Source organism: Oncorhynchus gorbuscha, linkage group LG11 (genome assembly GCF_021184085.1).
Source record: "Oncorhynchus gorbuscha isolate QuinsamMale2020 ecotype Even-year linkage group LG11, OgorEven_v1.0, whole genome shotgun sequence".
NCBI classification, from domain to species: Eukaryota; Metazoa; Chordata; class Actinopteri; order Salmoniformes; family Salmonidae; genus Oncorhynchus; species Oncorhynchus gorbuscha.
Window position 1 is genome coordinate 54,779,185 of NC_060183.1, and position 27,111 is coordinate 54,806,295.

The 27,111-nt window shown below is 44.1% G+C and overlaps 1 protein-coding gene across 2 annotated transcripts in view; it reads right to left on the reverse strand.

The window, feature by feature from the left end:
• Positions 1-26,163, reverse strand: part of LOC124048944 (pappalysin-1-like) — a 125,660-nt gene extending 99,497 nt beyond the window's left edge. For both annotated transcript variants that reach the window (XM_046370133.1, XM_046370132.1), the window contains exons 1-7: positions 25,906-26,163; positions 24,939-25,806; positions 15,153-16,254; positions 4,624-4,769; positions 4,088-4,381; positions 3,113-3,305; positions 2,745-2,866 (exon numbers count right to left, since the gene is read on the reverse strand). In XM_046370133.1, coding sequence (XP_046226089.1) covers positions 2,745-2,866; positions 3,113-3,305; positions 4,088-4,381; positions 4,624-4,769; positions 15,153-16,254; positions 24,939-25,329 — 2,248 coding nt within the window. In that variant the 5' untranslated portion in view covers positions 25,330-25,806; positions 25,906-26,163. The remainder of the gene's footprint in view (positions 1-2,744; positions 2,867-3,112; positions 3,306-4,087; positions 4,382-4,623; positions 4,770-15,152; positions 16,255-24,938; positions 25,807-25,905) is intronic.
• Positions 26,164-27,111: the final 948 nt, after the last annotated feature.

The following is a 27,111-nucleotide window of genomic DNA, read 5'->3' on the forward strand; positions in this document are numbered from 1 at the left end:
AGACAGACAGAGCGAGCACACACACTCACCACACACACACACACAGCATCACATAATGCAGTGAGGCTTGACACTGCCCCGCCTACAAAGGAGGCTGCTGTTAATGAAAGCATGGCCCGACATCTGGGCCAGTCAGACAGGAACACTTGGTGATGCACGGCTTGGTGTAGCGAGCACATATACACATAAATGTACACACAGAAAAATGCACATACTGTATGTGCACACACACAGACAATTTACAAGGCCCTCATTGAATAAACCCGCTCCACTCACACACACACACACACACACACACACACACACACACACACACACACACACACACACACACACACACACACACACACACACACACACACACACACACACACACACATACACACACACGTGTGCACGCATGACTTTGCATACACACATCTCAGATCCTTCACGTCCATCCACACACACTCCTGGTTCCAATCAGCTGCAGGATCCTCCTCATGAATGTCACAAACCACATGTAATTCTCTTAACTATCTTGGGTGGTTTCCACATGGTTTCTTCCCTCTCTTTTTTCATCCTCTGGTTTCTCTTCCCCCAGCCATATTTCTCCTGGGTCTAGAGCAGTAAAGATTTACGAGGGGTGCTCCAACTCTCTCTCTGACCACGCCAGGGTTTCCTAGCTACAGAAGTGTTGGAACACGAGCCATGGGACTGACAGGTGTCAGGCGTTTTACAGACACAAACGCACAAACGCACACATAAGGCTGTACACGCCTATTCACACACACAAACACATGCCTGAACATGCCCACTGTCCATTACACACACACACACACACACACACACACACACACACACACACACACACACACACACACACACACACACACACACACACACACACACACACACACACACACACACACACACACACACACACACACACACAAATACATATTTACCCTCTCAGCCACCCATTCAACTACACACATACACACTACGCTAACACATGCCCACATACACAGACTCATGGCATTGGCATTCTGCATGCTTGCATCGTCGGGATGTCTGTGGGTGGCGGTTACATGACTGTCATAAGCTGCCATAGAGACAACACACACACACACACAATAATGCAGCTGTTAGCAGCCTGTGATGGACTAGCATTGGTGTGTAAACAGGGGAGTGGGAATCTGCTGCTTGCTAACAGGGAGCACTTCCAAACAGTGAGGTTAACACGCAGTGCCGCAGACAAGCCCAGACTTGCCTCTCACACACACACTGTAGCCTGTGTGGAGCAAGGACCATGCAAACAGACACACACATAGACATGTGCGCAAGTGTGAGCACGCACGCACATACACACACACACATACACATGCACACAGACACAGCACTAATGGCAGTCTGATCCCTAGCCCAATGAGTCACTGGGTTCATTATTAGCCATGTGCTGTCGGACAGCTGCCAAATTGATCAGATCTCACTGGATTCTACAGACTCCAGCTCTGACCCTGAAAGACCACGGAATAACAATGGAATAACTTCGAAGCTTGGGAAACTGTACCATCTTGGCATCTCTATCAACATACCAACACAGTAGAGATAATCTATTCCTTTTCAATGTATTTCTTATCAGAATACCTTGGACAGAGTTGTAATACCTCTGCATCTCCATATATAGACTAGACTGAATAGACTGATGTACAGATATTATCAGCTGTGTATTTAGCCATCAAACTTCCTCTAGACGCAGAATGGCATAATAATGGCGGATATACTGACACACTGATACATACATTGAAACACACTCCAACACACTCTGAACAATGCTTAATACTGCAGATGCCAGAGCCAGCTAGCGGTCAGAGGTGCACAGCTGTGCAGACTATTTATAAATACCAAATTCCACCTCCTTAATGCTGGTCCCTCTACAGTTGTTCTAAAATCCTCTGCAAGAGCTGGAGGAGAGAGGGGAAGAAAAACGCATCCTATTTCGGGAATTCTGTTGATTTAAGCTTTCACTGTCCTCACTTTCCCTGATATGAAATGGGAGAAATGATGTCATGGACATGATCCATGGAGAGCTCTTCCCAGTTCCCACCATGCCTGTCGCTGTGAGCCCACGTTTGGTATTTCTGGGATACGGAATCTCCATTCCGTTGGGAACACTGGCTCAACTTTGACTCCCGCTGCATCCCTCAGCTCGTGTCAAGGGCCGTGACTCAGATGAATCATTTGCATGCTTGGGGCTTGACTCAGCAACCAAATTATTTGCATGTTTGAGAGTTGACCCAGAAGCCAAATTCAGCCTCATACTGTCCTAGTGAGAGTGAGAGTTCCTGATGTGGTGAAGATGCTATCCGTAAGAGAAAGAGGAGGGAAGAAGTTTAGGTGTGTTATTGACAAGGTGGGGATACATTGAGAAGGCGTGTGTCCTGCCTTGCAAGGCAGGGTGGGTGGTTTACAGTAGCTACTGTGTGTACTGCATGGTCTGGGGTAGGGTGGTTAGAATCCAACAGAGTAAAAGTAAATGAATGGGTAAAGTGAGTAGGAGAAGTGCACTGAGCTTTGAAGGGTACAGATGTATCAGCGGTGAGACAGAGAGGTGAGGAGTCAGTTTGTCAGTCAGTCAGTCAGTCAGTCAGTCAGTCAGTCAGTCAGTCAGTCAGTCAGTCAGTCAGTCAGTCAGTCAGTCAGTCAGTCAGTCAGTCAGTCAGTCGTGTGGTAATAAATAAGCCAGGAGAGAGCTGTCTCACCTTCAGCCTCGCGGGGGCTCCAGTGTCCAGAGGGGGCGCAGGGTCGGGGGGACGAGGAGTTGGATGCGTACTGCAGCAGGACCCGACCCTCTGTGCATTTATCACACACTGATCCCACTTCTCTAGGAAACCAACAGACAGGCACAGCAACCAACTTAGATACAGTTTATAAAACACACTCACTAAGACACAGTTTAATTGGACTGGTACTCAATTTTATACAGGCCAATAGACAGGTGCTAATTTTGATGCAATCAAAACAGACAGTCAACCCATTTGTCCAAAATATCTCCAGTACTCTGCAGAGTGGAAGTAAATACTAAAGAACCTGACTGTGCTGCATGCCTCATTCGTCCAGCTCATTTCACCTGTCGTAGAAGTGGCCGGAGATAGGCGGGAACCACTCCAGGGTAATGGCGTCGTGCTCCTGCCCCACCACTTGGGGCGCCATGGGCACAGGGGGTGGTTTGGACGCGGGCTGCCACGTCTGGTAGATCAGGTCCAGGTAGCAGTGCATCCGGGCCACTTGGTTGGGGGTGAACGAGTCTGTACAGTCGTCATCTATGTGGAAGAGGTGATCAGAAACAGTTCAATATGATGTAGATTATGTATTAATGCGATTTAAGTAGGATTTCAAATTCATTATATTTTATAGCAGAATACAGGTTAATAGGTTGAATTAGCCAATAGAGAATGGTTAGGGAATGCCTGAGAAGTAATGTACATATACTGTATACGTACAGAAGGAAGAAAAACAGGGCCCGGATGTACAGTCTGTAGCAATGTTATTAAGGGAAGCAATATCCATACAGTCTCCACAGGTCAGTTACCTGAATTTAGCCAGGGTGTTTTTCCAATGCAATGTCTACATTCCACACCTGCTAAGGCACACACACAGATGTAGGATCTTAATTTGATCACCCTGTTGCAGGATAACTTTCCTGCATTGCAGGGCATTTAAAACGTGCAGTGTATTTGAGGTTTAGAAAGGCTTCTCAAGTTTGTAATTTACATTTAGAAATTTCACACTTTGTTTTCCCTCATGAGAAATGCATCAACCACTTCAAAAATATCCATTCATTATTTTCTGTTGCTGCAGGATTATTTTCCTGGTGTAGGAAGGAGACTGGCTCAAATTAAGATCCTACATCCTTATGTGACACTCGGGGTCAGCATACTGTATGGTAGGACATTCCTATGTTATGTGTGTTTATTTCTAAAGTGATGGGACCATCGGCACAAGTTTGTATGATGTATCTGAGTGTGTACGCATGTGTCTGTGCCTGTTTATGTGTGTCAGAAAGTGTGCACGTGTTTGTGTGTCTGTATGTTAGCAATCTCACCTGCATAGCTCATGTAGTTGTTGTACGGTGTGTGTGTGAAGTGGCGACGCTCACAGGTGTCATTGCCAGGCTCAGGGTCTCTGCAGTACTTGTACTTGGGTGTGGGGTTAGTGTCTTCACACAGATCTCCTGTCTCCAACGAGGGCTCAGTCTCCAGACACGCATCGTTACACGACTCAATCTCAGAGATCCCCCGGAAAACGTGGTACAGCCCGAGACTGTGGCCAACCTCATGGATCATGGTGTGGGTGTGACCAAATGTGCCGTAGAAGGAGGGGTTCAAAACAATACCACCTATGAATGGAGAGCAGACACAGACAAACACCTATTCACACTAGAATGTACTGGAAGCTGGAGTAGGATTGAGATAATGCATTATTCATCGACCCACATGGCTTCATTATCACCTTCCTCACTGTCAGTGCGGAGGTAGAGATGGCGAGACTGTTCGGGGCTCACACTGTAATTACTCTTAATCAACAACGGGGGGCTGTTGAGAAGGGGGAGTGTGTGTGTGTGTGTGTGTCTGTCTTTACCCAAATGTGTTAGGGCTTCTTTGTCCCACGGCCAAGTGGCGACACCGGCCAGATCTTCATCAGACGAGTTGGCAAAGAAGACGTTCAGGTGAGTGGAGCCATCCAAATTCAGGATCTCTTTCAGCTCCTTTACATCCAAATAGGCTCTGGAGACCAGAGAGAGAGAGAGAGACAGGGAGAGAGGGGGGGAGAGAGAGCACGAGAGGGGGAGAGATAGAGGGGGGTGGGGGGGGAGATTTAAACAAATGTAGGAACAAGAGCCAGTTCATTTCACATCACAATAGCTAGCAGAGCAAATATATTTCCCCAAAAAGTTGATCATTTCAGACAAAAGACTGTTAAGAAGAGAGGTAGAGAAATTATTTCAGAATAGAAAAGTCCTGGAGCTTAGACAGGCAGATTGAGACAGAATGTAGGCTGGTTGTCAAGAGACTAGTGGAGCAGGACTGAATGAGATGTGTTTACTGTGCTTGGCTAATACTATGCTAGAAGTGGATGGGGAATAAATGAGAACACATAGTCCAACACCATGAAACTGTCAGTCCCCTTCCTTCTGCCCATGTCAAAAGCCCTTATCCAATAGCCAAACTGGTGGTCTTGGCAAATCCTATTGACAAGATCAGTGAATTCTTGGATGAGAGAGATATATGTTACAAATTTGAGTTTCTTCAGTTGATATTTGTCAGCTGTCTTGCGGAGAGAGACTGTTGTGTTATACACACAGGGCAACTGGAGGTGAACTGAAAGGCCCCAGACAACTGAAGGGGGAGACGACGGCAGAAAACTGACCTGTAATATTTTATGTAATTACATCAATGATTAATTAAAGAGAGCCCTGGCTGCTTCAAATGACTAGTAAAGCAAAGTGAAGGAGAGATCTCAGACTCCGTTTGGAAGAGAATCAGTAAGTGGGGAAGGAGGACAACAGAGCACAAGGGTGAAGTGGGCAGCCATAAACATGCTGACAAATGAGGACATCGTAAAAGGAAGAAGAAGAAATCAAAGTTGCCGTAAAAACCTCCTTCGGGGATAAAATATAGACTAAGCTACCACCCTCTGCTCTGCAGAAGTAGACGACAGTAGGGTGCCATGCAGCATAATTGGAGTGAATGGTCATGGCAGGTAGCATGTCAGGACATGGTTGGTTAAGTGTTGGGACAGAAGAATGAAGAGGGTGAGCCAAGTGGTGCAGACAGGGGACATGTCAGGACATGGTTGGTTAAGTGTTGGGACAGAAGAATGAAGAGGGTGAGCCAAGTGGTGCAGACAGGGGACATGTCAGGACATGGTTGGTTAAGTGTTGGGACAGAAGAATGAAGAGGGTGAGCCAAGTGGTGCAGACAGGGGACATGTCAGGACATGGTTGGTTAAGTGTTGGGACAGAAGAATGAAGAGGGTGAGCCAAGCCAAGTGGTGCAGACAGGGGGCATGTCAGGACATGGTTGGTTAAGTGTTGGGACAGAAGAATGAAGAGGGTGAGCCAAGCCAAGTGGTGCAGACAGGGGACATGTCAGGACATGGTTGGTTAAGTGTTGGGACAGAAGAATGAAGAGGGTGAGCCAAGCCAAGTGGTGCAGACAGGGGACATGTCAGGACATGGTTGGTTAAGTGTTGGGACAGAAGAATGAAGAGGGTGAGCCAAGTGGTGCAGACAGGGGGCATGTCAGGACATGGTTGGTTAAGTGTTGGGACAGAAGAATGAAGAGGGTGAGCCAAGCCAAGTGGTGCAGACAGGGGGCATGTCAGGACATGGTTGGTTAAGTGTTGGGACAGAAGAATGAAGAGGGTGAGCCAAGCCAAGTGGTGCAGACAGGGGACATGTCAGGACATGGTTGGTTAAGTGTTGGGACAGAAGAATGAAGAGGGTGAGCCAAGCCAAGTGGTGCAGACAGGGGGCATGTCAGGACATGGTTGGTTAAGTGTTGGGACAGAAGAATGAAGAGGGTGAGCCAAGCCAAGTGGTGCAGACAGGGGACATGTCAGGACATGGTTGGTTAAGTGTTGGGACAGAAGAATGAAGAGGGTGAGCCAAGCCAAGTGGTGCAGACAGGGGGCATGTCAGGACATGGTTGGTGTAAGTGTTGGGACAGAAGAATGAAGAGGGTGAGCCAAGCCAAGTGGTGCAGACAGGGGCATGTCAGGACATGGTTGGTTAAGTGTTGGGACAGAAGAATGAAGAGGGTGAGCCAAGCCAAGTGGTGCAGACAGGGGGCATGTCAGGACATGGTTGGTTAAGTGTTGGGACAGAAGAATGAAGAGGGTGAGCCAAGCCAAGTGGTGCAGACAGGGGACATGTCAGGACATGGTTGGTTAAGTGTTGGGACAGAAGAATGAAGAGGGTGAGCCAAGCCAAGTGGTGCAGACAGGGGGCATGTCAGGACATGGTTGGTTAAGTGTTGGGACAGAAGAATGAAGAGGGTGAGCCAAGCCAAGTGGTGCAGACAGGGGACATGTCAGGACATGGTTGGTTAAGTGTTGAGACAGAAAAATTAAGAGCATGAGCCAAGTGGTACAGACAGGGGACATGTCAGGACATGGTTGGTTAAGTGTTGGTACAGAATAATAAAGAGGATGAGCCAAGTGGTGCAGACAGGGGACATGTCAGGACATGGTTGGTTAAGTGTTGGGACAGAATAATAAAGAGGATGAGCCAAGTGGTACAGACAGGGGACATGTCGTTATTGCTGTTAGTTGCTAGAGTTAAACCCCTGCTACTATTGATCTGGCTCTTCTAGATTGATTTCCCCTCCGCTCCTTCAGAGAAATAAGTCCAGACCAGTAGGTGAGGAAGGATAAGGATGCTGTATAGGTTTAGTTCCTGGGACGGGGTCTGGGCCAGGTGTGTTTGGAATAAGAGATGGCATAGTGGAAAAGTCCTGCTCGGCCTGTGGGAAACCGGAGGCGTGCACAGGGGCCAGGCCTACAGAGAGCACATGATATAAGGTCCTTCTTCCTAATAATTCCAGGAATTTCATTATTTCCTCGGAAAATATTTGTCCGGCATTTTGGCCGTGCATGAGGGGAAAAAAGGGTCAGGGGGGTTTAATGGCGAGATGAGTAAATCAACAACAGATAAAAGCAGTACTATTGTAGGTCAGAACCCATCTAAACTGAGTTCAATTAAGTCTAATGTATTGGCTCTTTGACAACAACACAACACACATCAGATGTGGACTGGATGGACGGATGCAGGCTTTAGCATGACTGCATAACAACAGGCCCGGCTGCAAATGTGTGTGTCAGGGTGCATAGGATTTGCACTCTTCTGTGTGTATACATGTGATCAGCTTTGAATGAAAGTAATTGACTGCTTGATGTTGTGGGAGGCTGTTGAAAAATGGGGAGAGAGCAGTGCCTGTCTGACCAGTGTCCTGTATTCATGGATGCCAAAGGAAGCCAGGCTTGCCCAAATATTTGACCAATAAAAAAATATGAATTCTAAAATAATTTATCTTTTGTCTCTCTGTGTTTTCATAATATTATGTAAATTCACAAGTGGCTGAATCTTACCGGAGATATCATCAGAGCGTGGGAAACAGCGCCTCTTAGTATGTGTAGCCCATGTATCTGATGCTGTCTGGAGCAAAAGAGTATGACGTTGTCGCCGTAGCATTTTATTGATTGATGCCAGCAAGAATTTGGACTCCCTTGATTGCATTTAAAATTTTAAAAAAGATCTAGCCAATCAGCGTCGAGCTGATCTCAACTGTGGGTTGTCCTGGTGCAGCAAAACTCCCCCCACAGGAGGCCAGTTTGGATTTGGATTCACACAATCAAATCACATCCAAAGCAAAATGTCATTTACAGAAAAACATACATAAAATCATACTGTATGACAGAACCATAGTCCGTTTTGCCAACATGAAAGAGAGGAGGATTGGCGTTCAACTGGTCTACAAGTACAGTAAGGTGAGTCAAACATTTGTTTTGATTGCGTGCACACACACAGAAATCAGTACCATGGACAGCCACATGATATTTAGCAACATTGGACTAAATTGTTTTTGGTATAATTCAGTTCATTTTCAGTGTATTAAAGCATATATAGCCTTGTTGATTTGATGTTTAAATGTTTAAGTTGAAATGGTGCAGGAATAGCGGAGCCAGTGCTCCTGTTGTCTTTGTGCTGACTCTGTGGTAACGCTGTGGTTCTAAATCGGTAGATGTTTGGTAAACTGTCTAAAACATGAACTTGCTTGACCTTGCAGGTCATAACTGTTTGCTACATGCAATATCTGCTTTGTGGACTTCACTGGTCAGATGTTGCTCTCCGGTTGTGACGAAACAAACATATGTGTAGTTGAATGTACTCCGCCACTGTGACTGTTGTCTTTTTGTTGTTACGGTCCATTCTAATTGTATATCACGATGGCGTATGAACAAATGCGTTATAGAGCAAACAATGCAACAGGTTGTAATATGGCTTTTTTTACTTACTGGCTTGGCCTCCTCAGTGATTTTACTCACACACAGCTACTGTGTCTGACACTACTTTAGCCACTTGGGCCTCTGGGAGTGAATATTCTAGTCTTGGGCCTGTCCTGCAATCGACTTTGTCTCTCTCCCTTTCTAACACTCGCTATCACTTTCTCTGTCTCTCCCTCCTCTCTTTTGTGCTCTCCCCATCTCTAACGCCCTCCCTCCTTCCCACTCTCCCTTTCCCAGCTCCCAGGCTCTTCTCTGAGGATGTCTCTGGTTTAACCCAAATTAGGGCCTGATGGGTCAGTTTCACCCCCCTCAGTGCTCCTCTCCCCTCATCTCTTACCCTTCATACTCTATCCTTCGCCCCTTGCCCCATATTCCACGTCCATTGCCCCTTGGGAGCCACAGGGGAGAGACAATTTTCCATTCATTTGAAGACTCCACATTTCATGCATACCCTGGGAAGAACATCTACTGTAGATCACTTAGAAAGAGAGAGAGAGAGAGAGAGAGAGAGAGAGAGAGAGAGAGAGAGAGAGAGAGAGAGAGAGAGAGAGAGAGAGAGAGAGAGAGAGAGAGAGAGAGAGAGAGAGAGAGAGAGAGAGAGAGAGAGAGAGAGAAGAGCCTCAGAGAGAAGAGGCGGAAAAAAAATGGAAAATGTAACTACACTAAATTCAGATGTCAGCGGGCATCTGTTCTGGGGCAGTCCAGGGTGCAAAGAGAGCTCAAACTGCAGTGTTAATGCTTTTATATCTGATACATATTAAATGAAAGATTATGACTTCATCCATTTACACCCATATATAATTCATATAAGCCCATAAATTTGCCTCGTATACATACGTCTGGGGCTGCTGAGTGTGAAACGCTGCGGTGAGTTGGCATGGTGATGGCGGCCTAACGGCCAAGAACACTTTTAAATCGGTGGGCCCCTCAGCTCTCCTGTCATCGGCTTGGTCAACACCGCAGACCCTAAAGGCCTCATTCATCCCTGACGTTATTACCACACTGACAGGCTCTTTTTCTCCATCCTTAATCTTTTGTGCTTTTTCCCGCTCTGAGGAGGACACAACCTACGTAAGACCAAGTGTTTGACACTAGTGTTCAAAAGTTGGACACCCAAGCTAGACAACTGGGACTTCCAGAGTTAGAATTAAAGTACAGTATAGAGAATATGCACCTGGAAACACATGCTAACGTTTCCAGTACTTGTAGTGTATCTGTTTATCTTAAGTGGAGACTCTTAATAGTGTTGGTGGTGTGTCCGTACCAACCAATCATAACCTTAAAGTGGGCTTTCAAAGGTGGTGGGACAGTCTTGAAAATGTGTTGGCGTTCTCAGGTCAAATTACACATGACAGTGTTGCATGTGAATGCCACTAGATTACATTTCTGTACTATCTCACCCATGTAAATTCCAAATCAACTCCTAAGTACTTACTGTTGTTTCACCTCAGATTTTCACATACCGGTAAGCACAGTCGGGACCAGACATAAGGAAGAATGTCATCCCGTGAAAAATCCCCTGACAATAACATCAAATATCAGCATAACCGTAAAACAGTATAACAACAAAGGCCTGTGAAAACAATGTCAAATATTTCATTTTATGCGAGGGGATTGTTAGGTATTATCAGTGGTATTTCCAGAGGAGCCTCTGTCTGTGGACTGCAGAGAAGAGCAGCTAGCAATGCAGAGCTGCTGAGCCGAGCGGCCTACCACTGTCCCCTAATAGCCAGATTCCTAAACACACTAAGTGGTAACAGGCATGAGGGCTACAAAAATAAACGCAGGACCTCACAGCCATTGTTCCCTTGCGTATGTAGTGCGTAGTTCGTCCAGAATTCCACAATTAAGGAGGAATGTCGAATAATGTTTGTAGTGCGGCCCTCCATGAGGTTCTCTAGACATACCATAATCAAACCAAAATAAAGAAGCACTCGGGGAGCTTCTCTTTTTTCAACGTCAGAATTCTCTCTCTTTCTTCATTTCTCTTTCAATCTCTCTTATCCCCCCTTTTAAGAGCCCATCTTTCATATGTCTGCAGGGAGATTTGAATGGAAGGGACTGTAAGTGTGTGCCAATAGCTGATTTCTATGAGACGCCGTCTTGGCTGACTGTTGATGAATGACTTTGTGATGATGACTGAAACGGAGGGGAGGGAAGAGATGGCAGACCCACCTGCTTCTTCTTTCTGATGTCGCCTCACACAAAGTTGTTTAGCAGCCATGTTAAACACAGAGAGTGCCAGCGAGACAGTGCTTCCAGGCCTTTGCAATGAGCATGATAGAAAACAGCCTAGTGCCTTGAATCTGGCTACATCAGAAAGACACAAATATTCCCCACAATAGCCCTATTTGGGGCCTTTTTCCACCCCCCTCTCTTTAGCATGACGCTGTCCAAAAACATCTACTAGCATCTGACATTGGTAGGTTTTTTTTTCTCCAGTCACCGCTAGAAATTCAAGACCACAAGGACCCTCTACAACCGCTGCAAAATGTCTCTGTCCTCAGTGTTCGAGTTTCACGGCCGCCAAGAAAAACCCTTTACTACTGGAGCCCCTCAAGGTCCATGACGAAAAGCAGTTCCAGAGAGAATCAGAAACCGTTTTTCTCACTGCTGCTCAATCATCCTCCATGGCACAGAGTAGGAATCCTGCACATACTGGCAGGTATTAGAGCAGTGGAGGCCTCAGCATCTCCTCTCAGTAACCCTAACAAACTGGTGGAAAAAAACCTGTATTTTATTTCAATGTTTTTATGAATACCACTAGCAACAACAGAATAAACACATTTTGAATGACATACCTACAGTAGAAAATAAGAGAATATATTCTTTCTAATGATGTCAACTTCATTTCTCAACTAAAATTGAATAAATGACACTCACTGGAGTATCTAGCATAGGCTTTGATAAAGAACACACGAATAGGCTACCAGTGTGGCAAGTGGCGCTGGCTGCTGGTAGGCTTTCTTGACTAGGACATTCATTTTTGCGAACACATGGCTAACCTTTGTATAACCACATGCTCTCAAAGAACAACATTTCAGTTACCTTTCCAGCTTATAGTCTTTGTAAGAGTTAACACTTCCTCTTCCAATTACAATGTGGGGAGAACAAAATAATTGAAAACTATGTACCTGATCTATTTATTGTAAAATGTTGATTACTTCTCCTTGCCATTATCATTCACCTGATGATAAGACAAGACATGCACAAAATACAGTACCAGTCAAAAGTTTAAACACACCAACTAATTCAATAGGTTTTCTTTATTTTTTACCATTTTCTATATTGTAGAATAATAGTGAAGACATCAAATCTATGAAATAATAACACATGTGGAATCATATCAATATATTTTATATTTGAGATTCTTCAAAGTAGCCACACTTTGCCTTGATGACAGCTTTGCACACGCTTGGCATTCTCCCAACCAGCTTCATGAGGTAGTCACCTGGAATGCATTTCAATTAACAGGGGAGCCATGTTAAAAGTTAATTTGTGGAATTTCTTTCCTTTTTAATGAGTTTGAGCCAATCAGTAGTTGCATTGTGCCAAGTTAGGGGTAGTAAACAGAAGATAGCCCTATTTGGTAAAAGACCAAGTCCATATAAGGTAAGAACAGCTCAAATAAGGAAAGAGAAACAACAGCCCATCATTATTTTAAGACATGAAGGTAAGTCAATCCGGAAAATGTCAAGAACTTTTAACGTTTCTTCAAGTGCAGTCGCAAAAACCATCAAGCGTTATGATCAATTGTTCAGAAGAGACGGCGTGAATCCGGCCTTCATGGTCGAATTGCTGCAAAGAAACCACTACTAAAGGACACCAATAATAAGAAGAGACTTGCTTGGGCCAAGAAACATGAACAATGGACATTAGACTGGTGAAAATCTGTCCTTTAGTCTGATGAGTCCAAATTTGAGATGTTTGGTTCCAACCGGCGTGACTTGGTGAGACACAGAGTAGCTGAACGGATGATCTCCGCATGTGTGGTTCCCACCGGGAAGCATGGAGGAGGAGGTGGGATGGTGCTTTGCTGGTGACACTGTCAGTGATTTATTTAGAATTCAAGGCACATTTAACCAACATGGCTACCACTGCATTCTGCAGCGATACACCATCCCATCTGGTTTGCGCTTAGTGGGACTACCATATGTTTTCAACAGGACAACACCTCCAGGCTGTGTAAGGGCTATTTGACCAAGAAGGAGAGTGATGGGGTGCTGCATCAGATGACCGGTCCTCCAATCACCCTACCTCAATCCAATTGAGATGGTTTGGGATGAGTTGGACCACAGAGTGAAGGGAAAGCAGCCAACAAGTGCTCAGCATATGTGCGAACTCCTTCAAGACTGTTGGAAAAGCATACCAGGTGAAGCTGGTTGAGAGAATGCCAAGAGTGTGCAAAGGCAAAGGGCGGCTCTTGGAAAAATCTCAAATATATTTTGATTTGTTTAACACTTTTTTGGTTACTACATGATTCCATATGTGTTATTTCATAGTTTTGATGTCTTCACTATGATTCTACAATGTAGAAAATAGTCCAAATAAAGAATGAGTATGTGTCCAAACTTTTGACTGGTACTGTATTTTTGCTAACGTGCAATATGATGGGGTTCCCTAGTTTTGCTGGTCTGCCTAGGAGGGATTCCTGAGCAAGAAAAGGTTGAAGACCCCAGTCCTATAACATTCTTCCCGAGGCTTAAAGAGAAGAGCAATACCGTTGCAAAGACGTATCGGGCGCCCGTTTTCCCCTGCCGAGGGAGATATACTTCCCCCACAAAAATGTCTCTCGAAGGTAGTGTTACACTGAAATGAGTCCCTACCGCCGCTAGCAGAGTGATGCTGGCCGCTCTCCTTGACCTCTAATTGCTCCTTCTGGTCTGTCTAGAGTGTCATTGTTTCCAATCTCACTAGCTCTCCAATCAATCTAGCTTAATTAGGGCTACAGAGTATAGACAGAGAGCAAGGAAGAGAAAAGAGGTTGAAAAATGAAAAGAGAAAAGATCGTTGGTTTGGCCCCCCAAGTGTGGGACGCTGATTGAGCCTGTGATAAAGACAGATTGGACTAACAGTCCCAGAGAACACCCAGCTGGGCCAGACACACACACCGCCGGGGGTAGAGTTACACTCTGCTCAAAAAGGGCCAGCCAGGAGACAGTAGGACTGACTGACAGTGTATCAAAACCTCACAATCATGGACAGTGGATCACAGCATTGAGTAAGAACATTTTTGAGGGTAGAATGCACAGGATGCCATGTCAGGAACATATACTGAGTGTACAAAACATTAGGAAAACATCCCCTTTTGCCCTTAGAACAGCCTCAATTCATTGTGGGACTCAACAAGGTGTCTAGCGTTCCACAAGGATGCTGGCCCATGTTGACTCCAATGCTCTCCACAGTTGTGTCAAGTTGTCTGTATGTCCTTTTGGTGGTGGACCATTCTTGATACACATGGAAAACTGTTGAGTGTGAAAAACACAGCAGCTTTGCAGTTCTTGACACACTTAAACCGATGCACATGGCACCTACTACCATACCCTGTTCAAAAGTATTTCAATATTTTGTCTTGCCCATTCACCCTCTGAATGGCACACATACACAATCCATGTCTCAAGGCTTAAAAATCCTCCCTTAACCTGTCTAACCCCCTTCATCTACACTGATTTAAGTAGATTTAACAAGTGACATCAAAAAGGAATCCTAGCTTTCACCTGGTTAGTCTAGGAATCATAGCTTTCACCTGGATTCACCTGGTTAGTCTATGTTATGGAAAGAGCAGGTGTTTCTATTGTTTTGTGCAGTCAGTGTATATAATACTTGATTGTACTTACAATGACTTTTTCTTGAACAATTTTCTGACACAAAACTGTTGACTAGACCCTGACAAATCCTAAATGGACGATGCATATCAAATGGTTATGAAACGCTAATTTGGTGCTAATTTTGGCCCTCAGCTGTCTTGAACATCTGTTTCAAATGCCTATGCAAATCCCTCATTGACATCAAACTGTGAGAAACTCTTCAAATTGAACACCAAGCTATATCTTTGTTTAGGACTCATGAAGCAGAGATAAAAGCACAGACAGAGAGCTGACCTGTGTGGAGAGGAGCGGTTGAAGCAGGTCTTGGTCACATCCGTCACATTGGGGTTACAGCAGTCTCCGTTGTCGTAGAAGAAGTTGTCCCAGTTACACTCGGGGTCGCACACCCCGTTGCCCTGCTTGTACTCGGGGCATCGGCTGCGGTGCCTCTTACAGTCGCCTGCGTCGAAGCCCGTCAGTGTGTGGTTGCACTCTGGGTCACATGCCTCGTCGCCCACTTTGCTAATGTCACAGTTGGCCAGGACCAGACGGTGGCGCAGGGAGGAGTTGGTGACGTTGTGGACGCTCAACTCCCAGGTGATGTTGTAGACAGCGAAGGCCTTGTTGAGGTCCTGGTGTTGCAATTGGATCTGATGAGGCATGACAGTGGGCCTGCTCCCAGCATCGTCCCACACGTTGACCACACGGTATCGTATCGTCTTGGGTTTCCGGAAGGTCCAGGTGCGGTTGTAATTGGTCACCACTTCCACGTTATCGCAGATAGTTTGACCACAGGTTGGGGTTTCCAGGGTGGTATCCAAGGACCCTCCACTTCCACTTCCTCCTACCCCTTCAGCCTGTCCCACCCTGCTGCTGCCACCCTCCTCTTGCTGGGGGAAGCTGCCATCCTTCACAGTCAGCCATTTTCTGGCAGGGTGCTCAAAGGTCTCCCGGATCACCAGCTGAGGCGCATCCTGAGGATCCTCATGACCCTGCATATCCCTGATTATCTGCCTCTGTCCCCGGGCCTCCCTCCACAGATTTACCCTCTCCACAGCCCCACGGTAGTTATGGTTCAGAGCATTCCCGCCCACCATCAGCACCTTGCACTTCTTGGTTAGATAGCTGAAGACGTTGCCCGACTGTTCCCGGCTAACACCCACCTGGGCGCCGTTGACGTAGAGTTTCATGTAGAGGCCGTCGTAGGTTACTGCCAGGTGGGCCCAGGTGTTGGGCAGGTATTGGCCATTGGAGTGGATGGAGGTGACTTTGTGGGCACGGTCCGTCTTTAAGGAGAAGAAGAAGCGTGGGTCGCAGTTGCCCTGCTCACTGACCGCCCGGATGCCCAGCAGCCAGCCCCGGTCGCTGGAGGCATAGAAACACTTATCATACAGACCTGGGAGAAAGCAGAGAGCGAGAGAGTCAGTTAACATGAGATAGAGAGACATGGCAAGAAAGAAAGAGGGAGAGAGACAGAGAATAGAAGGATAGAAAGAGAGAGAAAAAAGAGAGAATGAAGCTTTGACTTTCAGATGTTCTTTGGTACGTTACCTAAGAGACACCTTAAATTAAGGTTGCACTATGCAGAAATCACTCCACCATTTCCCGGTTGCTAAAACTCTAATAATTCGCCAAATTTCAGTTATGTTACAAAATAAGCTTGTATAGTGTAGAGAATTGTACCATCTAAACAGCTGTGAAATATATATTCCATAACCCCAAAAAATAAATTGTTGTTTCAGATGTTTGAAGCTGATGTACAAAACCGAAAGTAAAAGAGGCAAAAACAAAAGAACAGGAAGCATAGAAATAGCACGCATAGAACAGATCTACCGCTTCTTAGACTTGCTTTCAAGTAGAATGACAGATCTATAACTCACATTTCTATGTGAATTTGGCCGGGTCACCCAAAAGTTTACATAGTGCAACTTCAATTAAAAGAGAACAACACAATCCAGATAGAAAGAGAGAGAGGGAGAAAGAGCCAGAGTGTTGGATAGTTCACTGATCACCTCTGGGACAGAGAGAAAGAGCAGATGTTAGTCAACACTGAGCAGCACTGGGAGCCAGCATTTGTATTCTCAGTTAATAACATTTTGAAAGTTTAGTCTCAGGGGCTTCACCGCTTTGTTTCCTGAACATCATCAACCTAGGAGGTCTGCCTCGAGTCACCCTTATCCAATTTACTGTTCATTTGACATATTTTGAAATGAAACAGTAAAATGAACAGTAAAATGTAGACACTCTACTGTAAGGTTTGTCTTATAATTCATCCAAAAAAACATCAAATGCATCAGTGTGTCACGTAGTCACATTCTCTCATTCATCAGATGTAGGCATTAACAATAAGGTACAGATTATGTCGTAGATGTACTAAAATTATACATTTGAAGATAGCATGAGAAAAATGTCCTGGAAATTTAGTTAAGGTGCATGCAGTATTTAGCTTGGGGAGACCCATAGACTCTTACAATGAATATTTCATGAATATGAGGCCATTTTAACATTTTGGGGAACCAGAAGATGTAGTTTCATGCAAAACCCTTGTTACGCTAGAGGCACCAAAACACCTTTTTCCTGTTGCACTTGGAAAGCATACAGTATGTCAAGTTCAGTGTGGTAATGTGTTTTCACTTCCCAGGGGATCTCTGAATGCTAAATGTTTATGTTTAGTGTGTGTGTGTGTGTGTGTGTGTGTGTGTGTGTGTGTGTGTGTGTGTGTGTGTGTGTGTGTGCGTGCGTGTGCGTGCGTGCGTGCGTGCGTGCGTGCGTGCGTGCGTGCGTGCGTGTGTGTGTGTGTGTGTGTGTGTACGTGTGTGTGTGTGTGTGTATGTTTTTGTTTGAGTGTGTGTTGTGTTCATGAGTGCATACATGTGTGAACAGTTCATGTGTATACGCCTATGCACATACACCAGAGCACACTGACATGCCTAGCAGAGCCCCTCAAGCATGAGGGAATCCATGTGCTCACAAAATCTTTTGGGGACCACCACTGCCAGGGGCATACATTAGTCACATGTACTAACACGAGGGAATGCAGCTCCCGAGTGGTGCAGCGGTCTAAGGCACTACATCCCAGTGTAGGAGGCATCACTACAGTCCCTGATTCAAATCCAGGCTGTATCCCATCCTGCTGTGATTGGGAGTCCCATAGGGCTGGTGTGGGCCGTCATTGTAAATAAGAATTTGTTCTTAAATGACTTGCCAAGTTAAATAAAGGTTCAATCTCCATTCCTTCCCAGTCCACATAACGCATAACGCTGGTTTCAGGACTTCTTCATACAATGTGAACCAGGTAGGTGTATCCAATGCAATCCCCAACCCATCTTTGTTACTCCGTCTATATAGGACTTTTTTTATTTTAACTTGGGAAGTTAGTTAAGAACAACTTCCTATTTACAATGACAGCCCTAACCTGGGCAGCGCTGAGCCAATTGTGTGCCTCCCAATGGGCCTCCCAATCACAGCCGGTTAAGACACAGCCTGGAATCGAAATAGGGTCTGTAGTGACACCTCAAGCACAGAGATGCAGTACCTTAGACCGCTGCGCCACTCGGGAGCCCACAGTTCCTCAATGAATTAATATGATCATGCTGATTAAAATCCGATCAGTGTCTTCACTCCCTTTAACACGATGCACATTAAGTAGGAGGATGTCATCATTGTCTGAAAGGGGGACATTCTAATTGCCAAGCCATTCAAAGAGCTTGGTGGGGTTCAATGTCAAGGTCAGCCGTATTTAGTGTGACGTCCTCAGTGTTTCCACTACAGTGGAAGGAAAAACTCCTCCATCTGTCAGCTTGTGCACTCAAGGCTAAAAGGTATGTTAAAATGCGTGTTGCGCTTCTAGTGTAAACAGCTGTCATAATTCTGCCATGCTCAATTAATCTAACATAGTACACTTTTCCAGACCCAACCTGCTCTGTGTTTAGATGGGGCACACACATGCACGGACACACACATGCACACACACGCACAGGTATTTGCATACACACACTGAAGCTAAGGATTAAAACCATTCATGTCAGTTTAGAGGGCGACCTTGCTTGCACTTGCCATTTGTCTTTCCCCAAGGATAACACACTCAGGTACAACAACAACAAAGAAAACAAGCGTCAGAGAAATCTGAGGAAAAGCAGGGAGAGAGGGAACAACGGAGGCTAGCCCATTGTGTGTGCTTTTGAACTGTTCTGGCTCTGAAAGTCAGGGAAAGGGACATTGCATTCAGACAAAGTGAAGTTTTATTTTTTGCCTTTATTTAACTAGGCAAGTCAGTTAAGAGCAAATTCTTATTTCCAATGATGGCCTAGGAACAATGGGTTAACTGCCTTGTTCAGGGGCAGAACAACAGATTTGTACCTCGTCAGCTCAGGGATTCAATCCAGGAACCTTTCGGTTACTAGTCCAACACGCTAACCACTAAGCTACCCTGCCGCCCCAAGTGACCGCCACACCGTGTACTTGACATGTTGGGAATGTACATTGATCCTTAGACTCTAAACACAATTCCTAACAGCACCAGGCTCCAGTGGGGGTTTCAATTAAATATTCAAATGACAGTCAATTACAAGTCAATTTCATTTTGCTCTATAACTAACTGGAGACATTTTCAACAATGTAATTAACTTGAAACCTTCTCATTACGTTTAATGATTCAAAAGAGAATTGTGTAATATGCAAATGATCTCATGGCAAACCTATACAGTAAAAGACATCTTGGGTGAAATAACATTTATAATTTTCCAGCCTTAGATTATCTCAACAGAAACACCAAAGCTCATCTACCTAAAGTCTGAAATCAAGAGACTACATAAAGCCTTTTGCTGTATGCCCGGTGGCTTTCCTCCAATGTATTATATAACTAGACATCTGGCTATTCAAGTTCAATACCCAGCTATCTCATTAGAAATACAGTATGTCAAAATGTTGACATTTAACCAAAGTAGTTATGTCATCTTAGATGGTATATGTTGTAGATGTTATATGTCTTAGATGTTATGTCTTCTTAGATGTTATATGTCTTCTTAGATGCTATGTCATTGATGTTATATGTCTTAGATGTTATATGACATCTTAGATGTTATGTCTTCTTAGACGTTATAAGACTTCTTAGATGTTATATGTCTTCTTAGATGTTATGTCTTAGATGTTATATGTCATCTTAGATGTTATATGTCTTCTTAGATGTTATGTCTTAGATGTTATATGTCATCTTAGATGTTATATGTCTTCTTAGATGTTATATGTCATCTTCGATGTTATATGTCTTCTTAGATGTTATATGTCATTGGTTATTAGTTATATATCATCTCACAACTAAAACCTGCATAGCACTAGTGCATCACTGCTGATGCATCTGCCAACACAGGCATTTATTGTCTACAGCCGGTCATGGAAGAGAAACTCTGATCCACTGTCTTGCATTTTCCTTTCTCTGATGCGGGACAGGCATTCATGACCTGGTAAAAGGGCAAAAGGTCAGATGTAAAAGTCATCTCACATTAGGACAGGGAACATGCGTGACATGAACTGCCATGAGGATGTAAAGCACATGGCAGCATTCAGTCAAGTTAAATTACAGTTTGAGTGTCCTCTTCCTCTTTAAAGACCATCTTTATGTATCTTTCAAAAGCGGGACACCAATTGTAACCACATGTCAACATGTCACAATATGGAGAAGGGAAGTTACAGGGGCTCCTCACATTTTTTGGACTGGAGGGTTAGCTCAAAGTGTCTACGCTAAAGCAAAAACCATCGTCCTTGTTTCTAAAATTAAAGGCTGCTCAGTGACTGGTGTTGGTATTGGGTTTGCTCGTGTTTGAACGAGTGCGCAAATCAAATCAAATGAAATCGCAAGACTGAGCTATTCCATTACTGCTACCATGGAATCTACCCTGGCTTCCTTTTTCCCCCTTATTTTTGGGTGGTCCTTTCTACTTCCTGTTTGCGCATGCTCATTTTGTCAGCGCTGTTCATGGTCCTGAATCTTGTTGTTCTGCTGGAATCATTCTCCTGCAGTTCCATTGGCCACATCTGCATTACAAGTGACAAAGTGTGTGTGTGTGTCATACAGGTCACTTTAAAATCCCCAGCTGTTCTTACTGATTGATACCAGTAAGCAGACAGCGGGCACATCTCCTCATGTCAATAGGCAGTGAGTAATCCTGGGAAGTGCCCAGCAAATGTTACATACTAGCTACCACAAACAAACAGATATTACTGAGTACATTTCATACTGTACACATGTCAGCAATGCAACATACATACATCGTGGGCCCTACATATGTCAGCAATGCAACATATGTACATATATATGTTGGTTCCTGAGCCCTGGAACACCTGGCTGGCTGTGAAAGTGGTTTGGACTAGGACTTCATGAAGTATTCTACTAGCCCTGGTTTTGGGCTGTAGAGTCAATACAGACCAGAAAGGAACCACAGACACATTTTTACAGGAGTTATCTCTGGTCCTCCGCCAGTCACTTTGGTCACACCCAGAGGTCTCCCTGTGTGTGTTGTATGGTAAACACTAAGTATATACCACACTACTGTACTACTCGTCTCCCCTCACTTATCAAACGGTGAGTTGACACACTCAATCAAAAAGCAGTGACAGTGATAAAAACCAGGGTAAAACAACTAGGGTGAAACAGCTGTAGAAAACAAGCCTGGGTCAAAACTACAGGATGGGACTGCTTTAGGCCTGGGATTGTTGGATTTAAAAGATTAGGCATTATAATGTTTGTCGATTGGGATTTTATTTGTATTTTTTATTATTAGAAGGGTCTTTTCCCAAACACACTAATCTTAATGTTATGAAAACAAACAATAAAATGACATGCATAGGATAGGATAGGATAGGATAGGCTAGGCTAGGCTAGGCTAGGCTAGGCTAGGCTAGGCTAGGCTAGGCTAGGCTAGGCTAGGCTAGGATAGGATAGGATAGGATAGGATAGGATAGGCTAAGACAAGCATGAGGTTAATATGCATCGTTGTGCTCTTAAGTAAGCATTTCACAGTAAAGTCTACACCTGTTGTATTCGGCATATTACAAATAAAATGTGATTTGATTTGAATATAAGTGATATAACATTACTCCGTCGGGCTAAGACATTCATCTGAATCACAAAGCTCTCAACAGATTCCCCAATGAGTTGAAATGCCTAGAGAGAATTTAATAAGGGTCTGGCTTAGGCTGCCCCCAACCCCAGACCAAACCTACACTGAGAAAACAAGGTGTTCTCTAGATACCTGAAAGGGTTCTTTGGCTGTCCCCATAGGAGAACCCTTTTGATTCCAGGTAGAACCCTTTGAGATCCATGTAGTTCTACGTGGAACACAAAAGAGTTCTACTTTGAGCCAAAAAAAGGTTCTCCTAGGGGGATAGCCAAAGCGTGTAGCTAAGAGCGTAGCTAATAGACCAGGACAATATGGGCAAAAATCTATATCCCGATAAATTGACTGAAATATCACTATAATGACAAATTGAACGCTAAGTTCATAATGTATAAAAAAAAATTAAAAAACATATTACCCTTAAAACTACTGCTAATATGACTTTAAATATTGTAGCTATCAATTGTCCCATCAAAAATCACCCATACTAGCTAACATTTCATTTCAAACTTTATATGTCTCCAGTATAGGTTATTTATCGTAATGAACAATATCAGCAAAATGTTCACAATAAGTGGTCGGTGTTAATCATTTGTGGTTTATTGTCCCAGCTCTACTCCTACCCACTGGGCACAGCCTTCAATTCAACTTCTCTTCCAACTTGGTTCAACGTCATTTAATTGAAATGATGTGGAAACAACATTGACTCAACCAGTGTGTCCAGTGGCTAGACCAGTGTGTCCAGTGGCTAGACCAGTGTGTCCAGTGGCTAGACCAGTGTGTCCAGTGGCTAGACCAGTGTGTCCAGTGGCTAGACCAGTGTGTCCAGTGGCTAGACCAGTGTGTCCAGTGGCTAGACCAGTGTTTCCAGTGGCTAGACCAGTGTGTCCAGTGGCTAGACCAGTGTGTCCAGTGGCTAGACCAGTGTGTCCAGTGGCTAGACCAGTGTGTCCAGTGGCTAGACCAGTGTTTCCCAAACTTGGTCCTCTGGGAGGCAAGGGGTGCACGTTTTGGTTTACCCTTACACTACACAGCTGATTCAAATAATCAACTAGTCATCAAGCTTTGAATCGGCTGTGTAGTGTTGGGGCAAACATCGAAATGTGCATCCCTTGTGGTCCCAAGGACCAAGTTTGGGAAAAGCCACACATCCAGACACAAACACACAACACACGTACACGCATAAACAGGGATGGTAGAGTAGACCAGAATATACAGTATGTGTGTCTCAGTCCATGAGAGGCCTTCACTGAGTACAATAACAGGTCTATCATAATAAACATACTATGCTAAACAACACATTAATCAAGATTGCCTTAGCAGAAGTGTGTGTGTCTGTGTGCGTGAAACCCTCCCTTCTCAAGGGTAAGTGCCTCACAAGGGGTAAACTACAATAGTACGCATCTGCACACAAGCAGTCAGTTGTTTGCTACGCTCCCTGTTGGCAGCCCATGGGATCGAATCTCATACCGATCTACATCAGAAGCAGTGGCACAGACACTGAAATATAGAAACAGTACATAGACCTACATTTGAAAGAAATGCCGTCAAAATATTTGGCATTGTGGATTTCAGAATAACATGAAATAGTTTTGCCAGCTCGGTGTCTTCTTAATAATGTTTTGTGCTAGCTCACACAATAGTCTCTACAGACGGGTTCTTTCCGGCAATGTAGGCTACCGTGTGCCGTTGCCTAGTTTACGTTGCGCAAGGTCTCGGATATCCAAGACGACTCACATAACATTCACAAGGTGCGTTGTGCGTGGATGAAGTAGGCTACGTTCTCCCCCCTATCACTTTACAACGCTTAAACCACACATGCAAATCTATAGCCTGTACTGCCAAGACCCCCCAATCGATTAGAGGGTTTTAATTTTGTCGATGTTAGCGTCACCTAATGTTAATTGTGTCAAAGTTAGAGTCACCTAATGTTACGCGCATAGCCTATGTCTGCGGCTGGGTTTGAGGGATCTCGGACGCTCATAGCGCGCCACTCCGCGGCTCTATTCCGGTCTCGTAACCTCCACAGCCAATCCAGAAGTGTCGATTGGGAAGCATTTTGGATTTGCGGCACGCACAGTGCTCTCTAGTCACTTCAGAATAAAACATATTTCTCTCACTCTCCCCCTTTGCCTGCTGTGACGTGCCCACGAATTCAACGTTTCTAGCATTACATCATAGTTTAAAATAGCCAGACGCCTCATAAATAACACAATTTCTACGCACGATGACATCACCTGTCAATCAAGTGATGCAGTATAAATGGCAATATCGAACAACCTTAAAATAGGCTAGTTTATCTACAATTGTTATACCCAATATTTGAGTCATTTTACGCATGAAAGTTCATAGAAGGACATTTTCAAAAAATATACCAGGTTATTCATACAGTATGTGTATAAAATCTAGTCATTACAATGAGGAACTCTGTAGTAATTTCACCTGTGAACGAAAATCGTATCTGAATTATCATACCAAGTATATACTTATGCATGCATATACTTGGGTATGATCACTCAGATACGATTTTCGTTTACATGTTATATTACTACAGAGGTCCTCGTTGTAATGAATGGATTTTATACATATACTGTATGAATAACCTAGAATAAAATCTCTGATACTGCTATTTTCAAGGCATTACATCATTGGCGCGGATCAGTTCTGAAATTAACTCACTCTCAACTCACTTATGAGTGCATGTTGTTTTACTGTGACAACCGTGCATGGTTTGATCTAAACAATTATATAATAATAGCCCACAAAGCTAAAGGTGAGTTATGATTTTCATTTGGTTTTTCTAACATAGCCTACTTTATTGTTTCATATGTGCGTTTTAATGCAATATACCGGTTTCACACTAAACTTCACACTAAACTAAATATGCTGTTGAGTTTTAGGTCGCATAAGACTAATAAAACCATTCCTTCATTCATTTGTGATCTGTGACAGTTGTGTAGGCTACCTGCAATCACCGTAGGAGATCGTTGACCTCCTTCTGGTTTGATCCACATCTCCAGCGTAAAATTCCCTCTCGGTATCTCCACGCCCGGCTTAAGCCGAAGTTGGTCACCCCTGCCGGTAAAATAAACAGCTTTCCCCCGACCTGGAGAGTTCTCCTCCGCCTGGGAGGAGCGCCGGCGCTGGCGAGGTACACGTCGTTCCAAGCCGGGCAATGAGCGTTTGCCCCGGGGCAGGCGTGTGGCACAAGCCCCTGGAAAGGTGGCTCTCGCCTCCCTGATACGCACCAAGTCTCTTTTGGATCTCCCCTTTCTCCGGACAGTCCCGCACTCTGATCCAAAACATAAGATGAGTATCACCAGGCAAAGCAGCCAGGGAAAAGTCCAAAGTTTCATTTTCAGGAGAAGAGGTGGTACCACTTTTAAAAAGAGCAATGAATAGAAATAAATTTGATAAATATAGGCTAAAATTCTTAGGTCCACAATGCTCTTCCCGAGTTTCGCTTTGTTTTTGTTTTTTTCTTTACAGCCGCTTGTCAAACCGTAGATTCAGTCTAAATAAACCCATGAAGCATACTGTAATATCACCCTTTATAATGTTAAGCCACGACCCCCTTTCCTTGCCCATGTAAAAGTAAGACTCTTCTGGAGAGATTCAATGAACACAGGAATATTTGATTCATGCATATGTTCCACGGTGTCTTTTCAATAGGTCTCATTAAACCAAAGGGATGACTAATAAGTTCTCAATCAGAGAGGGGGATGAGGTTGATGGTGCCCCCCATCACTCCTTGGATTGTATGAGTTACTCGCAGAAACCCACAATTGTCCGCCAAACGCTTGTCACACCGTTTTGTTGTTTTCTTATCCCACCTGCAAAACAGTATACAAAATGCCACATATTAAAATTCCAAATAAGTGAAAATAAACCGACCTGTCATTATCTTATTAAAGAAAAATTCATTGACTTACTTTTTGATTTTCAAAAGTTGAAATGCACAACATCATCTTGTAAAGCGAGAGAGAGCTGCAGAAGTAATAAGCATTACGATCCTCATTGATTTGCCTGAAACAGAGAGACACATGGAGAGAGAGAGAGAGCCAGCACTGGGCGTCTGCTTTAAGAGCAATTACTCCGAAAGTCTTTTTAAGAGTGAGCAACTGATGTTTCGAATGTTCCGGGCTGTGTTTTTTTCAGCCGAAGTGGGAAGTCACAGGTACTCACTGCAATTCCATTTTTCCATGGCACATTGTGATGGGACGGGGTTTACGGAGTTTGGAAAGCATATGTGTATCCCTCTAGTGGCTAAAATTCAAACAATCTAACACATTTTCTACACTTTCACTGATTCTGAGGCAAAACAGAGGACTTAGACTGGTAAGTGACAAGCCATCAAACAATTATCTTGATGCAGTTGGATACCATCCCTATACGATTTCATATTTAAAATATATGAAACCAAAGTTGGATGTCATATCTTAACTCTTAAATGTTCAGCAGTAATCAATGAAATTGTGTAACCACCCAGGATTGGAAAATTCTCTTTCAAGAGTAGGCCAGGAGGCTGAAGTCGGATTTGATAATTGCACAACAAAGCCATCCAAAAACATTACAACTATAATTCCAGTATAATATCCCACTTGTACTGTATAACCGTCCATGTCTGTAGTAAAATACTGTGCATTAGGTTAACTAAAACAAAGCCGTAGAAATGACCATTTGATGTTCAGCACTTCCACCAGCAAAACAGCATTGTAATTGTAAACTAAGCACCAACCGATTGCCAACATTTTTAAGAAGTTTCTTTTTGTTGTCCAGACTGGCTGTCTTTTTTTTGTCTTTGTCTTTTGTGCAATCTGGACTGGCCTTGATTTCAAAGTCCACGGAAGTACATTTTTGGTCCTGACCGGACCAAATCTGAACCCAATCATAGACATATTTCTTTGGTGCAGTCTGGACCGGCTTTGATTTATCCCAAACATAGACATCTATGTTTCGCAAGTTTGGACAGCACAGTACAGTAGAAAACAGCAGTGTACAATACATTCAAGTAACGTATAGTACAGTAAAGTATAGTACAATACAGTAAAGTACGGTATAGTTAAGTGGTAATGCCCAAGAAGCTTGTGTTTGTGGGATATATTGGCACGGGTGTTGTTAGGTCTGAGACGAAAACA